This window comes from Biomphalaria glabrata, chromosome 1, assembly GCF_947242115.1.
Source record: "Biomphalaria glabrata chromosome 1, xgBioGlab47.1, whole genome shotgun sequence".
In the NCBI taxonomy this organism is placed as follows: Eukaryota; Metazoa; Mollusca; class Gastropoda; family Planorbidae; genus Biomphalaria; species Biomphalaria glabrata.
Window position 1 is genome coordinate 24113055 of NC_074711.1, and position 19532 is coordinate 24132586.

Consider the following 19532-nt stretch of genomic DNA (forward strand, 5'->3'; position numbering starts at 1 on the left):
GTCCGAGTGCCAATTAATTTCAATTTAAAAACAATGAAGATTGTTGCGTGCCCAGTAGGTCTACTAGTGACGCCGCTATATAAAAGAAGTGCTACAGCCATGGCAGTAAGTCAACTGAATGTATAAACAGCTTAGTAACAATATTACTTGTTTATTCAATTTTATTATCCTGACCTACAGATTTGAAGTCTTAGGGCAGGTCAATCAGTGCGACTTCTGCTGTTGTGTGGTAAACTATAACAGTTTGATATCTGGTGTATACCGTGTATTCTTCAAAGTTACACACGCCGCACTTAGTTCATCGGTCAAGCAACTTCTGGCATCTGATTTAATATAATTCATTGTAGAAAATAAAGATTCGCATGAGTAAGTAGACGAGAAATATGACAGAATGGATGTTGCTACTTTTATCAGAGAATTGAAAGTTTTAGGCAGGTCATTCCAAACTTGAAGAATCTAATTTTCTGCTAATATCTGAGGTTCTAATGATCCATTTAACCGTTCACATTCAATTAATTCAAGTCGTACTCGTAAGTTAATAAATTTCTGTCTCCAAATTGCGCTGGACTGAAACTCAACAAGTTGCATTTCAAAGTCGTGTAATCCCATCCAAGAAAACATGGTCAAATCCAGAGTTTCTATCTGGATATTTTATAAATTTGGAGGTGTACTCGAATTTTCGAAATTGTTCAAAATGCAGTGAAAATTGTTCAGCAGTTGTGTCAATTATCTCTAAAAATAATCTTTTGTGATAATCTTTGCCGGTAGTATCATGAACTTTTAAATCATCATAAAATTTCTTCAGTTTGTTAAAATATTTCAATTCTTCCTTCTCTATGTCACGTTTTTAAATCTTCAACTTTTTCTCAAATGCTGTCAAGATGTCAAATGCCTGATCGACAGAAATCTTGCAACTTCGTATTAAGTTCATTTAAATGGGATGAAAAATCGGTACAAACAAAACAACATTAGTCTGATAAGCCAGTCAACATTTGTCAATTCTGAGCAATTTTGTTTGTTATCCTCCATAAAGATTCGAATTTCATCAAGACATTCCACAAGCCGCTCTAGATTGTAATCTCGGCTTAGCCAACGTACGTTGTTGTAAATTAATAAGCCAAAGTAACTAAACTGAACTTTCATTTAGCAGCTGTTCAAATTTTCTCTAATTCAAAGCATGGGCAGTAATGAAGTTTAATAATGTCTTCAAGTTCCTTTAAGCCGTTTTTTTTTAACATAGGGCTTGTTGGTGCACAATGCAGTGAAACGTTATTAGTGGGTGTCCAACATGTCCTGTAAACAAAGTAACGAAACCTGCATCTTTTCCAGTCATACTTGGAGCACCATCAGTTGTAACAGAAACTATTTTTTTGAGATCTACACCTGCATTTCTGAGTTCAGTCACAACAGTTTGACATATATCTGCACCTGTTGTTGTCTTAGGCAAAGATGCTAATTTTATTAGTTCTTCGTGTATTTCATTTCCTTTGCTATATTTGGCAATGATGACCAGTCTAGCGGACTATGTCGCATCAGTACTTTCATCAAGGCAAATAGAATAGGCTTGACATGCATTAATATCCTTCTTTACTTGGTCTTGAATATTAACGTGCAATTTCATAACTCTCGCTTTAACCGTGTTTCGGCTTATAGGCGAATCCTTTATTCTCTGAATGACTTTATCCTTGTTTTGAAAGTCTTCAAATAAATAAGACGCACATTCTAACATTGCTTCCTTGATATAATCACCGTCACTTAAATGTTTTCCATGCTTAGCTATAATTTTTGAAACTTCAAAACTTGCAGCCACCAAGTTAGAAGAACTTTTAACAAAGTTTACAAAAGAACTGGATTGTGAAATCGCTTTTTTTTTAACTCACGCGATATATGTTCTTTTTGCTCATCCTCGCTTTTGCCTAAAAGCCAGCTGTGATTGGACTCATAATGACGTTTTACTGATGATGTCCGACAAACAACACTTTCCAAACACATGGCACATAAGGCCTTGTTTTCTCTGTGAGTCATTCCATATCTTTCAGTCCACCACTCTTGAAAAGGTCTGCCACTTCCTTCTTCTTCATTTAGTTTTCTTTTTTTTAATTTTTGAGAATGACATGTTATGGTAATTATTCTGATAAAAATTTATTGATGGCAACGATGTAAGACCGACACGTTTTCAGTATCAACAAAATGGCGGAAGCTAAGGAGATCTCATTCAAATACAAGAACTGTCTTGAAAAAAAATTATTATGCCCTATGCTCCCCAAATCAAACACAGTCATATGAAAGGATTATATTTGAATATGATCCCCTAGCGCTTCTTCCATATTATTTACAGTTCTCGGAATTAATTGAACGTTATTAATTATGGTAATTTGAGATATCCGTGATTTTTCCAAAAAAACACATTTCTTAATATCGTCGTCGTCGCGTGCCACACAAAATCGTTTCGCGTGCCACCTTGGGCACGCGTGCCATAGGTTCGCCAGCCCTGGCCTACAGTCTCTCTATATATATACACACATACATATATATAAAAGCATCCTGATTACAAAATGGAATATTCTTTTCACTTCATGTTTCTAGCTCTATTTTATATATCTGGTGTGATGTCATATTTTACTTATAAGATCGCTATGTAATACACAATCATTATTTGGTACATTATGAAGTGGAAATACAGTCATTAATTACTTTATCGAAAACTTTTAAAGATGCTTACATGGCAACAGGCAGGACCATGAAGAGTTTCATTATGTTGTAATGCCTGTCAATCGATTCACCCCCCCCTCCTACCCCGTTCCCGTGCCTTCACCATGACTCTAATTCATGGCACCTGTTAACCTTGCTTCCTGCTTGCATTGATGTCCCGAGCTAAATTATCCATTTAGTAAATTCGTTACGCTAGCGGTTACACACACAAAATCTAGATGACAACAAAGTGGGTCTACTGAGCTCTACTGGAATTCTTTCACACGACAAATAGGCAACTCTAAACAATGTTTACTAATAAGGATTGAACCAATAGTTATAACTCTAAACAATATAGCAAGATCACCACTTCTTTATGCATCACCATGCTCTTTAAAGAGTCCTTTTTTTTCTAGTCTTTCAAACTATTTTATCTTTTTTTTAACAATTAGCGTAATCAGGTCTACTGTCACAATCCAATTTTTTTTTTAATGTTTAAAGTATAAATCTAGATTTGTACTGGTGATTATTAATCCTCGTCTCTCCATCTTAGGCATGTTATTTGCTGTGTAAAATTGACATTTGACATCTTATTGCCTGGTCTATAGATTCAGTCCCACAACAATTGTAGTGTCAACCGATGGCGAGAAAGTCTTTATTTACTTAAACAGCATTTTATATTGAATTTGTTCTATGTTGGTCTCAAGTGTTCCATCAGCAGGTTGTGTATTGGATTTAATCCATGTTGGCATTCAGTAGGATTTGTATTGGATTAGTTCTATGTTGGTATCATGTATGTTTCATTGGATTTAATAGATGTTGGCATCCAGTAGGTTTTGTATTAGACTTAACTCATGTTGGCATCCAGCAGGTTTTGTATTAGACTTAACTCATGTTGGCATCCAGCAGGTTTTGTATTAGACTTAACTCATGTTTTCTATCCAGTAGGTTTTGTATTCGTTAGTTAGTTAGTTCGCCCATCGTGGTTCGATGATGACCACTTTGTCATCCAGGGGGCTGAGGGCTTTGCACTGGGGTTTTATGCCTCCTCATGTGGCTGGTGAGACCTATATGAGCCGGAATGTTCGGCCGCACACTGGGCAGGTTATTCCAGCTGGAGCTAGTGTCGTTTGTCTTGCTTTTCTTTTCTGGCGTTTTTCTTCTGCCTGCGTTGTTCTTTTTTCCTCAGCAACCTGTGCGCCAGTTTTCACAGCGCGACGCCATGATTCTCTGTCATGTGCCTCTGTCTCCCAGGTGCCAGGGTCTATGCTGAACGCCTTCAGAGAAGCTTTGAGGGTGTCCCTGAAGCGCTTTCTTTGCCCACCTTGCGAGCGCTTTCCTTCGCTTAGTTGGCCATACAAGAGTCGTTTTGGGATGCGGTGGTCTTCCATTCTGTAGACATGACCTGCCCATCGCAGCTGGGACTGCATCAGGATTGTGTGGATGCTTTGCAGACACGCTCTTCGAAGGACTTCTGTATCTGGTATTTAGTCTTGCCATTTGACATTTAGTATTTTTCTCAGACATGTCATGTGGAAGTGGTTTAGTTTCTTTGCATGTTTACTGTACACTGTCCATGTTTCTGAAGCATAGAGCAATGTAGGGAGGATGACGGCTCTATAGACCCCTAGCTTGGTTTTGTATTAGACTTAACTCATGTTGGCATCCAGCAGGTTTTGTATTAGACTTAACTCATGTTGGTATCCAGCAGGTTTTGTATTAGACTTAACTCATGTTGGCATCCAGCAGGTTTTGTATTAGACTTAACTCATGTTGGTATCCAGCAGGATTTGTATTAGACTTAACTCATGTTGGCATCCAGCAGGTTTTGTATTAGACTTAACTCATGTTGGTATCCAGCAGGTTTTGTATTAGACTTAACTCATGTTGGCATCCAGCAGGTTTTGTATTAGACTTAACTCATGTTGGCATCCAGCAGGTTTTGTATTAGACTTAACTCATGTTGGCATCCAGCAGGTTTTGTATTAGACTTAACTCATGTTGGCATCCAGCAGGTTTTGTATTAGACTTAACTCATGTTTTCTATCCAGTAGGTTTTGTATTAGACTTAACTCATGTTTTCTATCCAGTAGGTTTTGTATTACACTTAACTCATGTTTTCTATCCAGTAGGTTTTGTATTAGACTTAACTCATGTTTTCTATCCAGTAGGTTTTGTATTAGACTTAACTCATGTTGGTATCCAGTAGGTTTTGTATTAGACTTAACTCATGTTTTCTATCCAGTAGGTTTTGTATTAGACTTAACTCATGTTGGTATCCAGCAGGTTTTGTATTAGACTTAACTCATGTTGGTATCCAGCAGGTTTTGTATTAGACTTAACTCATGTTGGCATCCAGCAGGTTTTGTATTAGACTTAACTCATGTTGGTATCCAGCAGGTTTTGTATTAGACTTAACTCATGTTGGTATCCAACGTTAATTTATTCACAAATCTTCATATCTTATCCATTCAACTTTCCCTGAACTCTAAATACTTGTATTCAATCAGACCTCTGGCTTTTAATCTACAACTAAACAAAAGCATTGAAGTTAAAAAAGAACTTAGGTAACTAATTTAAATTGAAACACAATGCTACTGTTCCAGAGTTTCATTTATTTGAAAGCTTATGGCGTATTTCTCTATTGACATTTATTTAGTTTTCATCATTTTAAAAGTTGTATACAATAATAAACTTATCAATACATGTATAGACTGATCAAAACATGTATAAATAATTAATACATATTTAAACTTATGAATACATTTTATAAACTTGAAGTCGCTCTGATTAGCATAAAGCTAACTTGGACCATTGTGGTAAGGTGTTTGAATGCTAGCGAACAACACAGTATATTGATAATAGTTAGCAGTTTGTGGCCTACAGGTTTGTAAGGCTCTCTAGGTTTGTAGGCCTACAGGTTTGTAAGGCTCTCTAGGTTTGTAGGCCTATAGGTTTGTAACTCTCAATCCTATGACAATGTTTTCATTATATAAGACCGAAAGAAAACCAACCAGCAGTAGCAGTCCGGTATTCTGGTTTGAAAAGTTTTCTTTGACCTCAGGATGTGCTTGAAATGTTCTAAGCATACAAGGAGACTCTGTATTCAACACTTTTATTCAAACACCCATCTCCCATTGCTCCTCTCTCTCTCTTTCTCTCTCTCTCACACACACACACACAGACACACCTCATACACACACACACACTGATTCCTCTGTTTCTCTTTTTACTATCCCAGCTTTTTCTTTTTCCTCTTACACACATACAGCTTCAAAAGATAAAAAGATCTAGCTTCGGCTCAAGTATACAGTCCGCTGTTGTTGCTTTATTTTCCAACGCGAATGAAAAGAAATGATGTCAATGATTTGCTCAGCCCTCCACAAGTGCCTCAGACAAAGATCAATGGCAACTAGACTAAAGATATTGCACAAGTATTGATGGGAGAGCACACACACACATACACATGAGAGGAACACGACTTCACAGTAATGCTGGCTGCAGCAATATTCTGTATAATGAAGTGTAGGTATCGGCACACTTCACCTACCGCCAAGAGCTACCTTCTGCTAATCATTAACCCCTGGTTCTTTGTCACGGTTGACAGCGTGCCAGTATACAGAGCAGGCGTAACCATTTTTGTCCTAAGCTTCAAGGGATGCATGTTTCAGGGGGAGGCGAAGTAGACCTACAAGTGACTCGTGTCAGTAAGTTAAGTGATGGATGTCGCTTTCAGCATTGATGCAGTTCTAAAACCAAAGCAGTGTTTTATGTGTACAATGGACTATTCTGGACATAATGGAAATTCTAGAATACATTTCTTGTAGTTCTTTTGTCTTCAAAGTTTAATCATTTCAAAAACTGTTTCTTATGTGACACTTTGAAATGGATGATAGTCTCTGAATTGTGTGTGACGTGGTCAATTTCAAAGAAAATAAGTTCATCAGACTTTAGAACAAAATATACTAATGAATACATAGGTAACAGCTACTTGGTCGAGTGGTATGCGATCTGGACTCGACGGTCCTAGATTGTAATCTTGCCTTCTACCATCCCCGTCAGCCTGCGGGTTGGACTAGGATGTAATCATCTTTTATTCTGAAGATCTGAATTATGTACAAACTAAAACAAACCATGTAAAATTTGGGAATCTTTTTTCTTAATATTATGTCTTGGGCAAGGTCAGAAATATTATATTCTTTGAAGTGACCAGTAAAGTATGTGTGATAATTTGCAATGATAATTTACTAAGAGTTTTTTTTTTTGTTTTAATAAAGTATGTCTCATTTTCTTTATATTATAAAAACTGAGAGTTAAAGATAGAGAGAGAAAGAGAGAGACAGCCAGATTATATAAAAAGATCTAATTAAAAATACTTTTATGTCTATTAATATTGTTAATAAATAATAGCATGGATTCTGCTATCTATTCTGTTGGGTTTTGAACGCATGAAAGTGTTAAAGTTGATTAAAAATCGAATTCTCGATACAAATATATATTTGTATATTTGTTCACCTTAACGCCATAGAACATCAAGTTTTCCCTAACCCTTCGTGAGAAAACTAATTAACTCCATGCCCACGTGACCGATAGTGAAATCTAGCCATTGAGTTGTATGATGCATACACGCTTCTTGTTCATCCCTTTCATTTACACTTAATTTGGCTTCGAAAAATAAAAAGGGGGGAGGAGGGACTATTATCTTTCAATTCTCACCTTGTTAAGCATAATGACACTCAATCGATGGGTGTTTCGTGTGTGTTTGTGGAGGAATGGCGTTATGCAATACTGCCTTAATAATATTAAAAGCTTTGAGTTGATTTAGTAGTATTAAAAAACACTCAACTTGTGCATATATTCAATGAATGGTGCATGCTATGTAGTATACGTGTTTTGAAGCTGTATGTTCATGGAATCAACGCTGCTAGTACAACGCTTCTAAATCAACACTGTATTTATTTTTTGTTTGTTTTCTAAGTTTTGGACGTTCTGGCATAAATGAACATAATGACGTGCTAGTTCAAACAGCACAGAAGAGGATGGAAGTAGGCAGGGTTCGAACTAGGGACCATTGTGATTACGGTCTAATGCGCTAACCACACTTCCAATTAGCTATCAACCCAATCAACGTTTATACAATGAAAACTACTGGTAATAGATTACAAATTGGCAATAGAAAGGAGGCATAACTTGTTTTCAACGCTGGTAGTAGAATCAACGCTGGTAATAGAATCAATTGTATCAATAGGTAATGGAATCAATTGTATCAATAGGTAATAGAATCAATTGTATCAATAGGTAATGGAATCAATTGTATCAATAGGTAATGGAATCAATTGTATCAATAGGTAATGGAATCAATTGTATCAATAGGTAATGGAATCAATTGTATCAATAGGTAATGGAATCAACACTTTAACATAATTAACTTATAATCAACACTTGTAGTAGACTACAATTAGCATTGGTAATATAATCAACGCTTCTCTGATATAATTATCTCTGGTGTAAATAAAGTTGGTTGTATGCACAAAAAGCGCATTGAAGGCTAATGAGATGAGTTCTTTTCCTATAAAGAAACACACGCACATATATAATTAACATAATTATATGTATATATAATGTGTATAAAGCACTGAAACATTACCTGTTTTACTGCTGTCTTAAGTCTTCATTCCTGCCATTCTCTTTCTTAAGGACTTAGGATTTATGTTTTCATCTTTTTTTCCATTGGCCTAGGTAGGGCATGTGCCAAATTGTTTCATTAGTTAGTTTCCATTGGCCTAGGTAGGGCATGTGCCAAATTGTTTCATAAGTTAGTTTCCATTGGCCTAGGTAGGGCATGTGCCAAATTGTTTCATTAGTTAGTTTCCATTGGCCTAGGTAGGGCATGTGCCAAATTGTTTCATTCGTTAGTTTCCATTGGCCTAGGTAGGGCATGTGCCAAATTGTTTCATTCGTTAGTTTCCATTGAAGTTATTTTCTTCGTGTGCCTATCATGATGGATCAAGATGCCATTGGGAGTAGGTCACTGTGACATTCCATGAAACGAAAACGTTTGAATTCCATTTTTCAAGAACCTGTTTCTTGTGTGTTAGTCACTTCCGGTGATACTATGCTGGATGAGGAGAGCAAAGGTGAGGTCTACAGAATCAAAGGTGGCCATGGCTATTTAGCCAGGGGAGATAACGGTGGAGTCTCTGCTTACAGCAATGCCCAGGGCAACACGCTGGCCATCATCCACCCCAAATACAGACCTCACAAAAGTCTTGGACTATTCGCATACAAAGATAAAAAATTAGAGAAAATCGCCACCAGCACTGACCGCTATAACCGGCGTAGATCTGCAATAGCCGAGGTAAGCTTCATTCTGATATCTTTATCTTTGTGCACTTCATATGTATGTGTTATATTTAATTGAAAAAAAAAATCAAGTACAGTACATGAAACATACCATTAGTAGGTAGCCTAGATGTTGAGTCCCGTATTCAAGAATCTCTTTGCTTCGCAACCTTAAAGATTTAAACATATGTCTAAGAATACTCTAAAATAGAAGGGAACTAAGATATTATTGATAATGATAGAGTTTTTCCCCCTAGACTCTGCTTTGTTTTTATCATTTCTGTCTCTATTTTATGTCTTGCTTTCTTTTTCCCTCCCCCCCCCCCCTTTTTTTTTATTCTATCTCTTCATCCTTTTTTTTTTTTCATTCAGACTGCATAAATCTGTTAGTCCCACTCTATTAACCGAAAATGTATAAACTTTTGGGAGACAATACCGGTTGTAAAAATTAATTATCCTTCCTTGTTTGAATATATTTCTTTAATATTGCACAAGGAACGTTCGCTAAATAAAAAATTTCGTCTTTTTCTTGAAAAAAAATCCTATCACTTTTGGAGGCCTTAAATAAAATCAATGGCCGAACACAAACTCAGATCGGATCAAGAGATGAGACACGTGATTTCATTATCCAATGGTTTTCACGGGATTCAAGGATCAGAAGTGAAAGCCATAAAGAGTAAAGTGAATTGAAGAGCTCCAGGAGCAGAAATTGTGGGCTTCTTCTCTGGAATTAACTGCTTTTATAGACGTCACTGCAAGATTATTGCGTTGAGAAAGGTTTTGCAATCTGATTTGGGGAAATGTTTTCAATTGTATTAAAAAAGGAGAACTTGATACCAATTGTATTATAGATACTTTTTTTAATTATAAAAATAAAATAAAGTCATGCTTGGTTTTGATTTTTCTAGTCTTTGAAGTATCGGTTGCAATCCAACTCTTTAATTTTCTTTGTAAAAGTTCTAAGTTTGAAGGCCAATGTCTAGACGTGGATTGTCAACAAGCGAATAGATTGACAGCTTTTAACATTGTAATGGTCCGAACGACAGTCCAGCGCGCAAACCGCACGACCAGGCAGCCATATGAGCAATACAGAAAAAGTCTCACAGATGAATTCACAGATGTCCGTCTTCATTAACAAAACAGGAATTATTTCACAGATGTCTGTCTTGATGAGCAATACAGAAATCATCTCTAAGGGGTGTCTGTATTGATGAACGATAGGAGTCCTCAAACAGCTGTCTAGTCTGTATACTAGGGTAAAACCATGATAAAATCTAGCTGTTAATATTTATTGTTTTACTGTTTTATTGAGTCCTAGGTCGAGACGTTTTGTAGTATATAATAAAGCAAAAAGAGGAAATATCATTCAATTTGATATGCAGTTACTCGTTATCTCTTCATGTATCTGATGGATCTATCATCTGTGGTTTGGGGGCAGGAGACACTAAAGACTCTTGTACTATGGTTTGCTCTTATACTATGGTTTGCTCTTATACTATGGTTTGGGGGCAGGAGACACTAAAGACACTTGTACTAAGACGTTTTAAGGCTCTCAGCTTAAATTGAGAATACCGATTGTTTCCGAATAGTGTTCACGTGACTATAGTGTTTGAATGTTGTGATGCAGTAATTGCTATTACAGCTTTAGTCTTCATAAGAGAGTGCAGTGAACCGTATTTTAATTGTTTTATTTGCGATTTTGTTTTCTTGATCAAAAACGCCAAACACTGAAGCACAAACTCTGTCACACTTTAACAAGCTCACACACATATTACAAAGAAAATGTTGACTTGATGTTTTCTAAAACTTAATGACATAATGAGGCTACAAATGTAAGAGTGGGTGTTCTCGGCAGTCAAGTGATTAACTCTCGGCCATCTGGTCCTTCCTGGACTGCAACACATTAATGAATAAGTCTACTAGACGTTGATAATAATTTGCCGTTAACTGGAGCTAAACAAACTGATTACACTGTTGGTAAATATACGCAAAGTCTGAATAGTAGGCCAACTTTAGAAGTTTATCATATAAGACAATTTCTCTCTCTCTCTCTCTCTCTCTCTCTGAATGTAAGTTGATGTACTTGTGTATATATCTATCTATTTAACTATCTATTTTATGTGTGTGTGTGTATACTTTCTAATGCTACTGTAGTGTACTTTATTTTGGAATGTACAATTTTTAGATTATATTTAGTATAACATAGATACTGATATTGGAGAGATGTGGATCTATCTATTTAGATAGGCAGACAGACAGACAGATGGATGGACGCATAAAACAATAACGGTGACCGGTCATTTCATCCCCGGTCATTTCATCCCCTGGTCACTTCATCCCCTGGTCACTTCATCCCCTGGTCACTTCATCCCCGGTCATTTCATCCCCAATTAAATATTGTATATATAAATATGATTCTGTAGAATGCTTTTTGACATTTTATGACTTGTTACTAATGAAATTATAGTGTTTTCTCTTCCACTTTGTTTTCTTAATGAGAAATCTTATATTATATTGTAAATCTGTGTGTATACCTAGCTATAGCGCTTCTATTTGACTTGGGGGTTGTAATATCATAATATTATCCGGATCGAAGGCCAAGGTTTGGTGGAAGTAGTAAAAAATCATTTGAGAGATAGAAGTGAGATTAGAATAATTATGATCATGCCGCTGATAACTTATCATCATTACTTGTATGTATTAGTTAATTTAGTTTCTTATTGAAAATAGAATTCGGTATGTCGCAATCTTAAGATACTTGTTCACATTAACGAGACTGGCAGAGCTTGTTAGAACTTGCTCTAATATTTTGTTCATGAAAAAAAATATATATAAAAGAAACTTTAAAGAAATGATTGAAATTCATCTGGGAAAAAAAACAAAACAACAACAACAGAGTGGATGATTTTTTAAAAAAAATGTTTATCTATAAGCCTGCATTGTATGTTGTAGCATTTTTTTATTTTCGGTACAAACGTAAGCTAAAGATATATTAAACGTATTTTAGTCAACACACTGGGTTGTTGGTAAAGAGACATTTTAAAGGACCCAAAAGATGTTCAGTGACTAATATATAACGGGGAAAAAAACATTCATTACATAAAATAACGAAGAAAATGAATCTTGAAAAAAAAAATCAATTTGTGTATTAAAAAAAATAAAATTACCTTGTAGTTTTGTTTCCACACATGAAACTTTGGTAATTATACTCCAGGCTTACTTCAGACATACGAATGGATTTGTTTTTCTCTTTCTATTTCGGAAGAAATCATAAGCCCTTGGGGCTATATCATTTAGCACTGGTTATTAGATATATTGGATGTTGTCATGAGCTAGTATCCATGACTTTAAAAAGGCAAATAATTAAGATAGTTTGCTGAATGTAGGACTGGACTATTTGACATATAAAGAAGTTATATTCTTGCCTTCTTGTAATTAACAAAATAAAAATTCTTGGTAAAAAATGTATATTTAAAACAAAATAGAAACAGAATGATTCAATGTGTGTATGATGTTTTAACAGTGTTGAATTACGATATCCATTGTGAAGAAATGTGCTTTTAAATCCTTGAAATCTTATTTCTGAGGTGAACAGAAATGACTAATAACATGGCACCCCAATTAGTTCTAGGAAACATACAGTTTTGAACTTTTCCAAAAAAGTAATTCCAACACGAATGGTTTTCCTGAACTATGCCATCCTAATCATGCTATCTAAGTTTGGCTTACATCTGAACAACTTCCGTAACTTTAAATGTGGATATGTTCAGCACTTAGAAGTTACAATCCAGATGGTTCTAAAGGATATGTCAATAAGAATTGGGCAATAGTATACATAAACACTGAACCATTATCTTCAAATACAAAAACAAAAGTTAATAAAATACTCAGAAAGACACAAAGATAAAGGCACTTTCCTCGTATCATATGCTAGGACAATATGTACAAATGCTTCTTTTTCTCTAGTGCTATTAGAGCATGGAATGGGTAACCTGAGCCAGCAAGGAAAACCAGTGACTTGGCAGAATTTAAGTCATTGGTCAACATGCATGACTAAATGCATGACGCATAGGACGTATTCATCTTTTTTTTATGTAACGTCTGTATTTTATAACATAAGATGGACCTCATTCATCAATCGTAAACAAACAACATTTAGCCACGTGATAATATTGATAAATAATAATAATAATAATCTTTATTGTCCGTATGGAAATTTGTCTTACAATTTGTGCATTACACCAAACAAAAAACATTATAACTATAAGAAACCAAAGTGTACATTCACACCAGACGCACTCATAATTTACATGTGACAAAGTTTATATCAGATTGTTCTTATTTAATGATTTGATTGCCAGGGGAACAATGATAAAAACTGTCCCGTGATAGCTGTGTGTATGACGTAATTTGTAAGAAGAGATAGATAACCACGTGGCTAAATGTCGTTTGTTTACGCAGGTGCGTAGCTAGGGATTTGGGGGCCCGGTGGAATGACTTCATCGGGGACCCCTTGCATTTTGGCATTCGACATCATGACATGAGATTCTGTACTTAATAAATATATAAGCCTATATTCAAATTGGTACAGTATATCAGTAAAATAAACAATAAATAACAATAAATTAAGAGTCTTTTAATGAATAATACCGTTGTTTTTTTGGCTAAATGATGCATAAGTCGTGCTTTCTGTGCAGCAAAGGCATCTATAACATAATCTACATCGATACTGTCTAGTATTTGTGACTCGATTGACATTAAAACCATGATAAGCCTTTCTTGTGTCATTGTGTTCCTGAGATAGTTTTTGATAAACTTGAGCTTTGTGAATATTCTCTCATATGACGCAATGGAAATAGCTTGTGTTAGCATTATTCGGATCGAGGTTGCAAGGTTTGAGCACACATCATTACCATATGAAGCCAGCTTCCTCAATATGTCAATTGCTGATTGTGGCACTGGTTTGTTGATGAAAAAGGCATCAATGACATAATTGAACGAGCGATTTGCCTGTATTTCATCAAACAAGAAAAAGTAACAGTTTTTCATCAGTGTGTCATCATCCATAGACTCCAAGATGTGTCTTGGTTCAAGAAGAAACCCAAAGGTAACCACATGGTTTTCCAGCCTTTGGAATCTGTCCTTCATCTCCATATGAAGCCTGTCCAGCTCTTCTGTCGCAACACATTTGAATTGCAGTTCTATTGACAGTCAGACATCATGACTCAACTCTCCATCAAGTCTTTCTTTCTTCTGGTTATTTTGATTACAGAAACTCCATAGCATTTACTACCTTCTTTTGCTTTTTTGATGGATTGGATGATCAGTTTCGTCCGTTTCTCATCATTTTGCAGAAAGAAGGAAAGGGTTTTAATTTCTTCAGCAGCTTCCCTATGTGCTGTCCAGACGTTTCTGAACTATATTAATTGGGCGCAGAAGGTTTGACCAGAATTCCAGATAAGCAAAAAAATCTAAATTTTCCATTGCAAGAAGAAGATTCTGTGCACTGCTTCTAGTGTCCATTCTTTCAGTTGTTGATTCAGAAAGTTTCTCCAACAGCTTGATGATTTTGTCGAGATGCAAGGAAACTGCCGACGTCGCTTCTTCTCTTGAGAACCACCTTGTATTACTCTCCTTTTTTAAACTCCAGACTTCAGCTTCTTTCAGTTTGGTCCATCTCTGGGCACGTGAGGTGAATTGGAAAAAAAAGTTGAACAATTCATGTACAGTTTTAAAACAAAGGCGACAATTGCTGGATCTATCTCAGCAGAATGTCCAAAAGACGTTTCTGTAGGCCAGACAGACGGCCACTCATTGTGGCAGCGTTTTCATAGGTTTGACATCTGAACAGATCAAAGTCCAGTCCAATGTCTAATAAACTCATTTTGAATTTTTTGGTGACAAATAATGTCTTCCCATATCTGATTCTATGAAAGTGGTGTTTCGTAAACTCACCAAATTCTGCAAGAAATTTCAAAGATGCTAGGAAGTTCCCAGGATTGGGTGAATTCAGTTTTTCGTTGTGACCACGTAAGCTTGAATTTGTTTTTGCAAAGTACTTCATAGCTGCTGCTACACGCTTCAGAATATCTCTCCAATACTTACAAATTTTCAAAATTTGCGTATGAAACTTATGTGACAGTTCATCTGGTTCTGCCTTTAGCTTTTCTTCTTCTACCTTCCACTTCGAAAAAGCTTGTCTGTGGTAGACTCCTTCTTCATGTTATTCAGTCTCTCAGGTTTCTTCCATTTGGTGAAACCAACTCCAGGTTTGCTCAATGCACTATATGTCTTTTCTGATGCCCCAGAAAAACATTACACATGCAAAATACAATACAAGATGATGTCAAACGTCGTGATTTATTTTGGGGAAACCCTACTGGAAACAAACAACCGTTCATCTTTGTTTTGGAAAATAAGCTACCCTTTAACATAATCTTTGCTCGCAGTTCCACAGATAAAATTCCAGGCTGGATAAGGGCCTATCCGAAGTCTTATCAGGTTTCTTCTTAGATGATGTGCGTGATGAAATAAACTATCCTATATACCATTAAGTTACTTCCTGAGAGTAACACGTCACTAGTCAGCGCTACTCCTTGAAATTGAGAGTAACCCCGCACAGAAAGTATTAATATTCTGTGTCGAATACATACAGCTTATATAACAACCTGAAAAGCAAGATTACATGACAGTGACGTAATATTTAATTTATTTAAAACAAATTTTCAAGTGGGGGCCCCGTGGATCTTCAAATTCTCCCTCCCCCCACCCTAGCTATGCCACTGTGTTTACGACTGGTGAATGAGGTCCATTGTGCATGCTTATTCCTTAAAGCACTTCTCAATTATGTAACTATGTTTCTATTTAGGGCATAACTATTTGTGTCTCTTTCACTCCAGGTTCTGTCGCTTGGAGCTGAGGTGCTGCCCGAGTACAAGCTACAATCTCAGAGGATCCACAGATTCACACTTCTGCACTACTCCCCTTTCAAAGCAGTCTGGGATTGGATTATCTTGTTGTTGGTCATTTACACCGCCATCTTTACCCCGTATGCTGCAGCTTTCTTGCTGAGTGAGGAGAAGAAACAGAATGAACGATCTGCAAGCATACACGAGCGCTACTCGGAACCTTTGACAATAATTGATCTTATCGTGGACATCATGTTTATCATCGACATTTTCATCAATTTTCGCACCACGTACGTCAACAAGAATGATGAAGTGGTCAGCCATCCTGGCAAGATTGCGGTGCATTATTTTAAAGGCTGGTTTCTTATTGATGTTGTAGCCGCTATTCCATTTGATCTTTTGTTATTTGGCTCAGAGACAGATGAGGTAAACAATGATTTGTTTTTTATTTTGTGAATGTTGATAAACATGTCTATCATCATAATCATGTTGTTTCAATTTGTCATACGTAGATCTAGAAAGTCTAAGAAAGTAATATTAGGAAATGAGTGAACTTTAAAAGCTTATGATAATCATAATCATCTGATGTCAAGTTATGTGAAAGTTAACTGTTAAGTGAGAAAAAGGATCTAGATCTAGATCTAGCTAAATCTCATAGAAATAAGTAACAGTTACTAACAGAAGAAAATTACATCATACATGGAATGGAAAATAGAATTCAATAGGTCAGAATTCTAGGCCGTATTTACGGCAGTTCAGACCGTGAAGTCAACCAAGACTGAAAGTTTTAAAAATTTAAGGGACTCCACATTGAAAAAAAAAAGAAAACTTTAATAAATAAGAATTCTAAGTATAAAAAAGAAATATGTAGCGGATTTTAAATAGGTCTACTCTTATGTGTGATTATCCTAGCATTTAAGAAGTTTATTGTCATAAAAGTTTCCATATGAAAGTCATTTAGTCCAAACAAAAGGGAATTTATGTAACATAAAATCATGGACAGCTCTTTGGTGTCAGTCGTTGCCATAAAAAAGTCTTCACCTAAAATCTTTCTCAAAAGTAATCATGAGTTGACCAATGAAATTCATTAATGTTATTAATTTATAAAGAAAGCACTATTCAGTCATTGTCAGCATTGCAAGTTTATCTCCCCTTATTGTGTATAAAATAAAATTAGTTAATTACCACTAATTAATTAAAAATAGATTAATTTTTTAAATTAATTCATGTGTTGCCATCAACAATTAATAATTGTGCAAAATTTCAACTTGATCTGAGAAATGGAAATTGGAGAAAAAAATGTAAACAAATTCACCCAGATAGTCAGATGGAGTGAGTTAATATAAGTTTCGTAAAAATGAAAATCAAGATTAAGTAGAAAAACAAAACAGTACCTTAAAAAGCCTTAGCTGGAATTTGTTCATGACAATGAAATAAATAGTAACTTTATGTCACTAAGTGTAAACATGAATGGTCTTGTTGCTTTATTTTATTTTATTTTTTATATTATTAATTAGAAATAAAGATCTGCTTTTGGTAGAACAAAAGTAGCATTTGTATTAAGCATTATAAAGGCAAAGCTGTGATGTGATAAATTCAATACTGTCTTTAGTGACTTTACTATTTGAGATTTAAATGTGACAGACTGATGATAAGCACCAGAATAAAGTTAACCTACTAATAAAAAAATAAAAACAAAATATAGAAATAGGAGAAAATAAGTTTCAATTTTTATTTGTAACCATTTCCTGAAACTCAAGTTGAAGTGCATTAGTGCAGATTACTAAGTGTGTTTCACTATAAAGCTAAAAAAATTAAATAATTAAGGTTGTGTTGATGTTTTTTTGTATATTTAAATTATGACTGCATGATAAAATAGCTGTCAAAACAGAATTACACTTAGTTCTACAATCTAAAGGCTTATAAAAAAAACTTTTTCAAACATCTTTTAGACAACAACTTTGATTGGTCTCCTCAAGACAGCTAGATTATTACGCTTGGTACGTGTTGCAAGAAAGCTAGACAGATATTCAGAGTATGGTGCTGCTGTGCTTCTTCTGCTCATGGCTACCTTCGCACTTATAGCCCATTGGCTGGCCTGCATTTGGTATGCCATTGGAAATATGGAGCGAAACCTGAACTTGGACAAATCCTACCACATGGGCTGGCTTGATGAGTTAGCCAGACAAACCCACCAGTTTTACAATAAAACTGACAGTAGCAGTGGACCCACTATTAAATCAAAATATGTGACTGCCTTATATTTCACTTTCTCAAGTCTTACAAGTGTGGGCTTTGGAAATGTTTCTCCAAACACAAACTCTGAGAAAATATTTTCAATACTTATAATGCTCATAGGATGTAAGTATTCCTTCAATTGCAGTGATTTATTTATATATATATAAATACCAATTATTATCGGGAGTTAAAAAATATATCCAAACAAAATGGAACATTAAAATTTATGGCCCTGCCTTGTCTCTCTTTTTCAGCTCTAATGTATGCCAGCATCTTCGGTAATGTTTCAGCAATTATTCAAAGGCTGTATTCTGGTACATCTCGTTACCACACACAAATGTTACGAATCAAAGAATTTATTCGCTTCCACCAGATTCCTAATCCATTAAGACAGAGGCTTGAGGAATACTTCCAGCATGCTTGGTCTTATACAAATGGCATAGATATGAATATGGCAAGTAGTGATTCTAATATTTTTTTATAGATAGCTTGAAATATGAATATTTGACCATGCTAATGAAAAATTATAGTCTACTATTCTTTTGAACTTACAAATTTTGACAATTTTATTCAAGAAAAATTATTTAAAAAGTGGTAATTATCCTTCATTATTTTTTTAATCTATTTATAAGAAGTCTAAATGTTCTTCTTTTTTATCTGAAAATTTATATTTATTTCTAATTTACTAATGCACACTTTTTTTTTAATTTTAGGTATTAAAAAGTTTTCCTGAGTGTATACAAGCTGATGTATGTTTGCATTTAAACAGAAATTTGCTTCAGAATTGTCCTGCATTTAAAAGTAATTTGTTGTTTTTTTTTAACACATTGGGCTGTAATATTTCATATCAATGTTTAATATTCTTTATCACTGGAAACCTGCTAAAGTTATCATGGTTGCTAGCTTTAAAATTAAACTAGATCTTGACAAATTAGCCAATATATAAACTTTGCGAATAACAGCATTTTTGTAGAATATAATTTTGAGCAAACAGAACTTTATGCTTGCTTTTCTAATACCTTTTTCTTGCCTTATATTTTAATTATCTGGTATTCTTTCATGACTCTCTGGCCAAACCAGTTCATTATTTTTTTTTGGGTGCACTCCACTGCGTTGAATTCTCTTTTCTTATCCTGTGGAACTCAAAAGTTAATGTGAGTGCCTATGTGTGGCTGTTTTTGGGTGTAACTGTACAGATATTGCCTGCAAAGAACAACTTGTTTAGATCCTCAAGATGTTAGTGTGTCCCATTATATACTACTGTCTTTCAAATTTCCTTTTTTCTCCATATTGACACCTCATCTGCTTTTTTTTCTCACTCTTTATTAGCTTATCTTCATCCTATTTTTTAAA

General features: G+C 35.2%; 1 protein-coding gene across 8 annotated transcripts in view; it reads left to right on the top strand.

Annotated features, from left to right (window-relative positions):
- The window catches only part of LOC106078596 (potassium voltage-gated channel subfamily H member 6-like), a 195222-nt gene that overhangs the window by 161772 nt on the left and 13918 nt on the right, over positions 1 to 19532 (top strand). For all 8 annotated transcript variants that reach the window (XM_056029152.1, XM_056029158.1, XM_056029163.1 and 5 more), the window contains 4 exons: positions 15933 to 16367; positions 17894 to 18302; positions 18434 to 18633; positions 18893 to 18980. In XM_056029152.1, the coding sequence (XP_055885127.1) occupies positions 15933 to 16367; positions 17894 to 18302; positions 18434 to 18633; positions 18893 to 18980 (1132 nt within the window). The remainder of the gene's footprint in view (positions 1 to 15932; positions 16368 to 17893; positions 18303 to 18433; positions 18634 to 18892; positions 18981 to 19532) is intronic.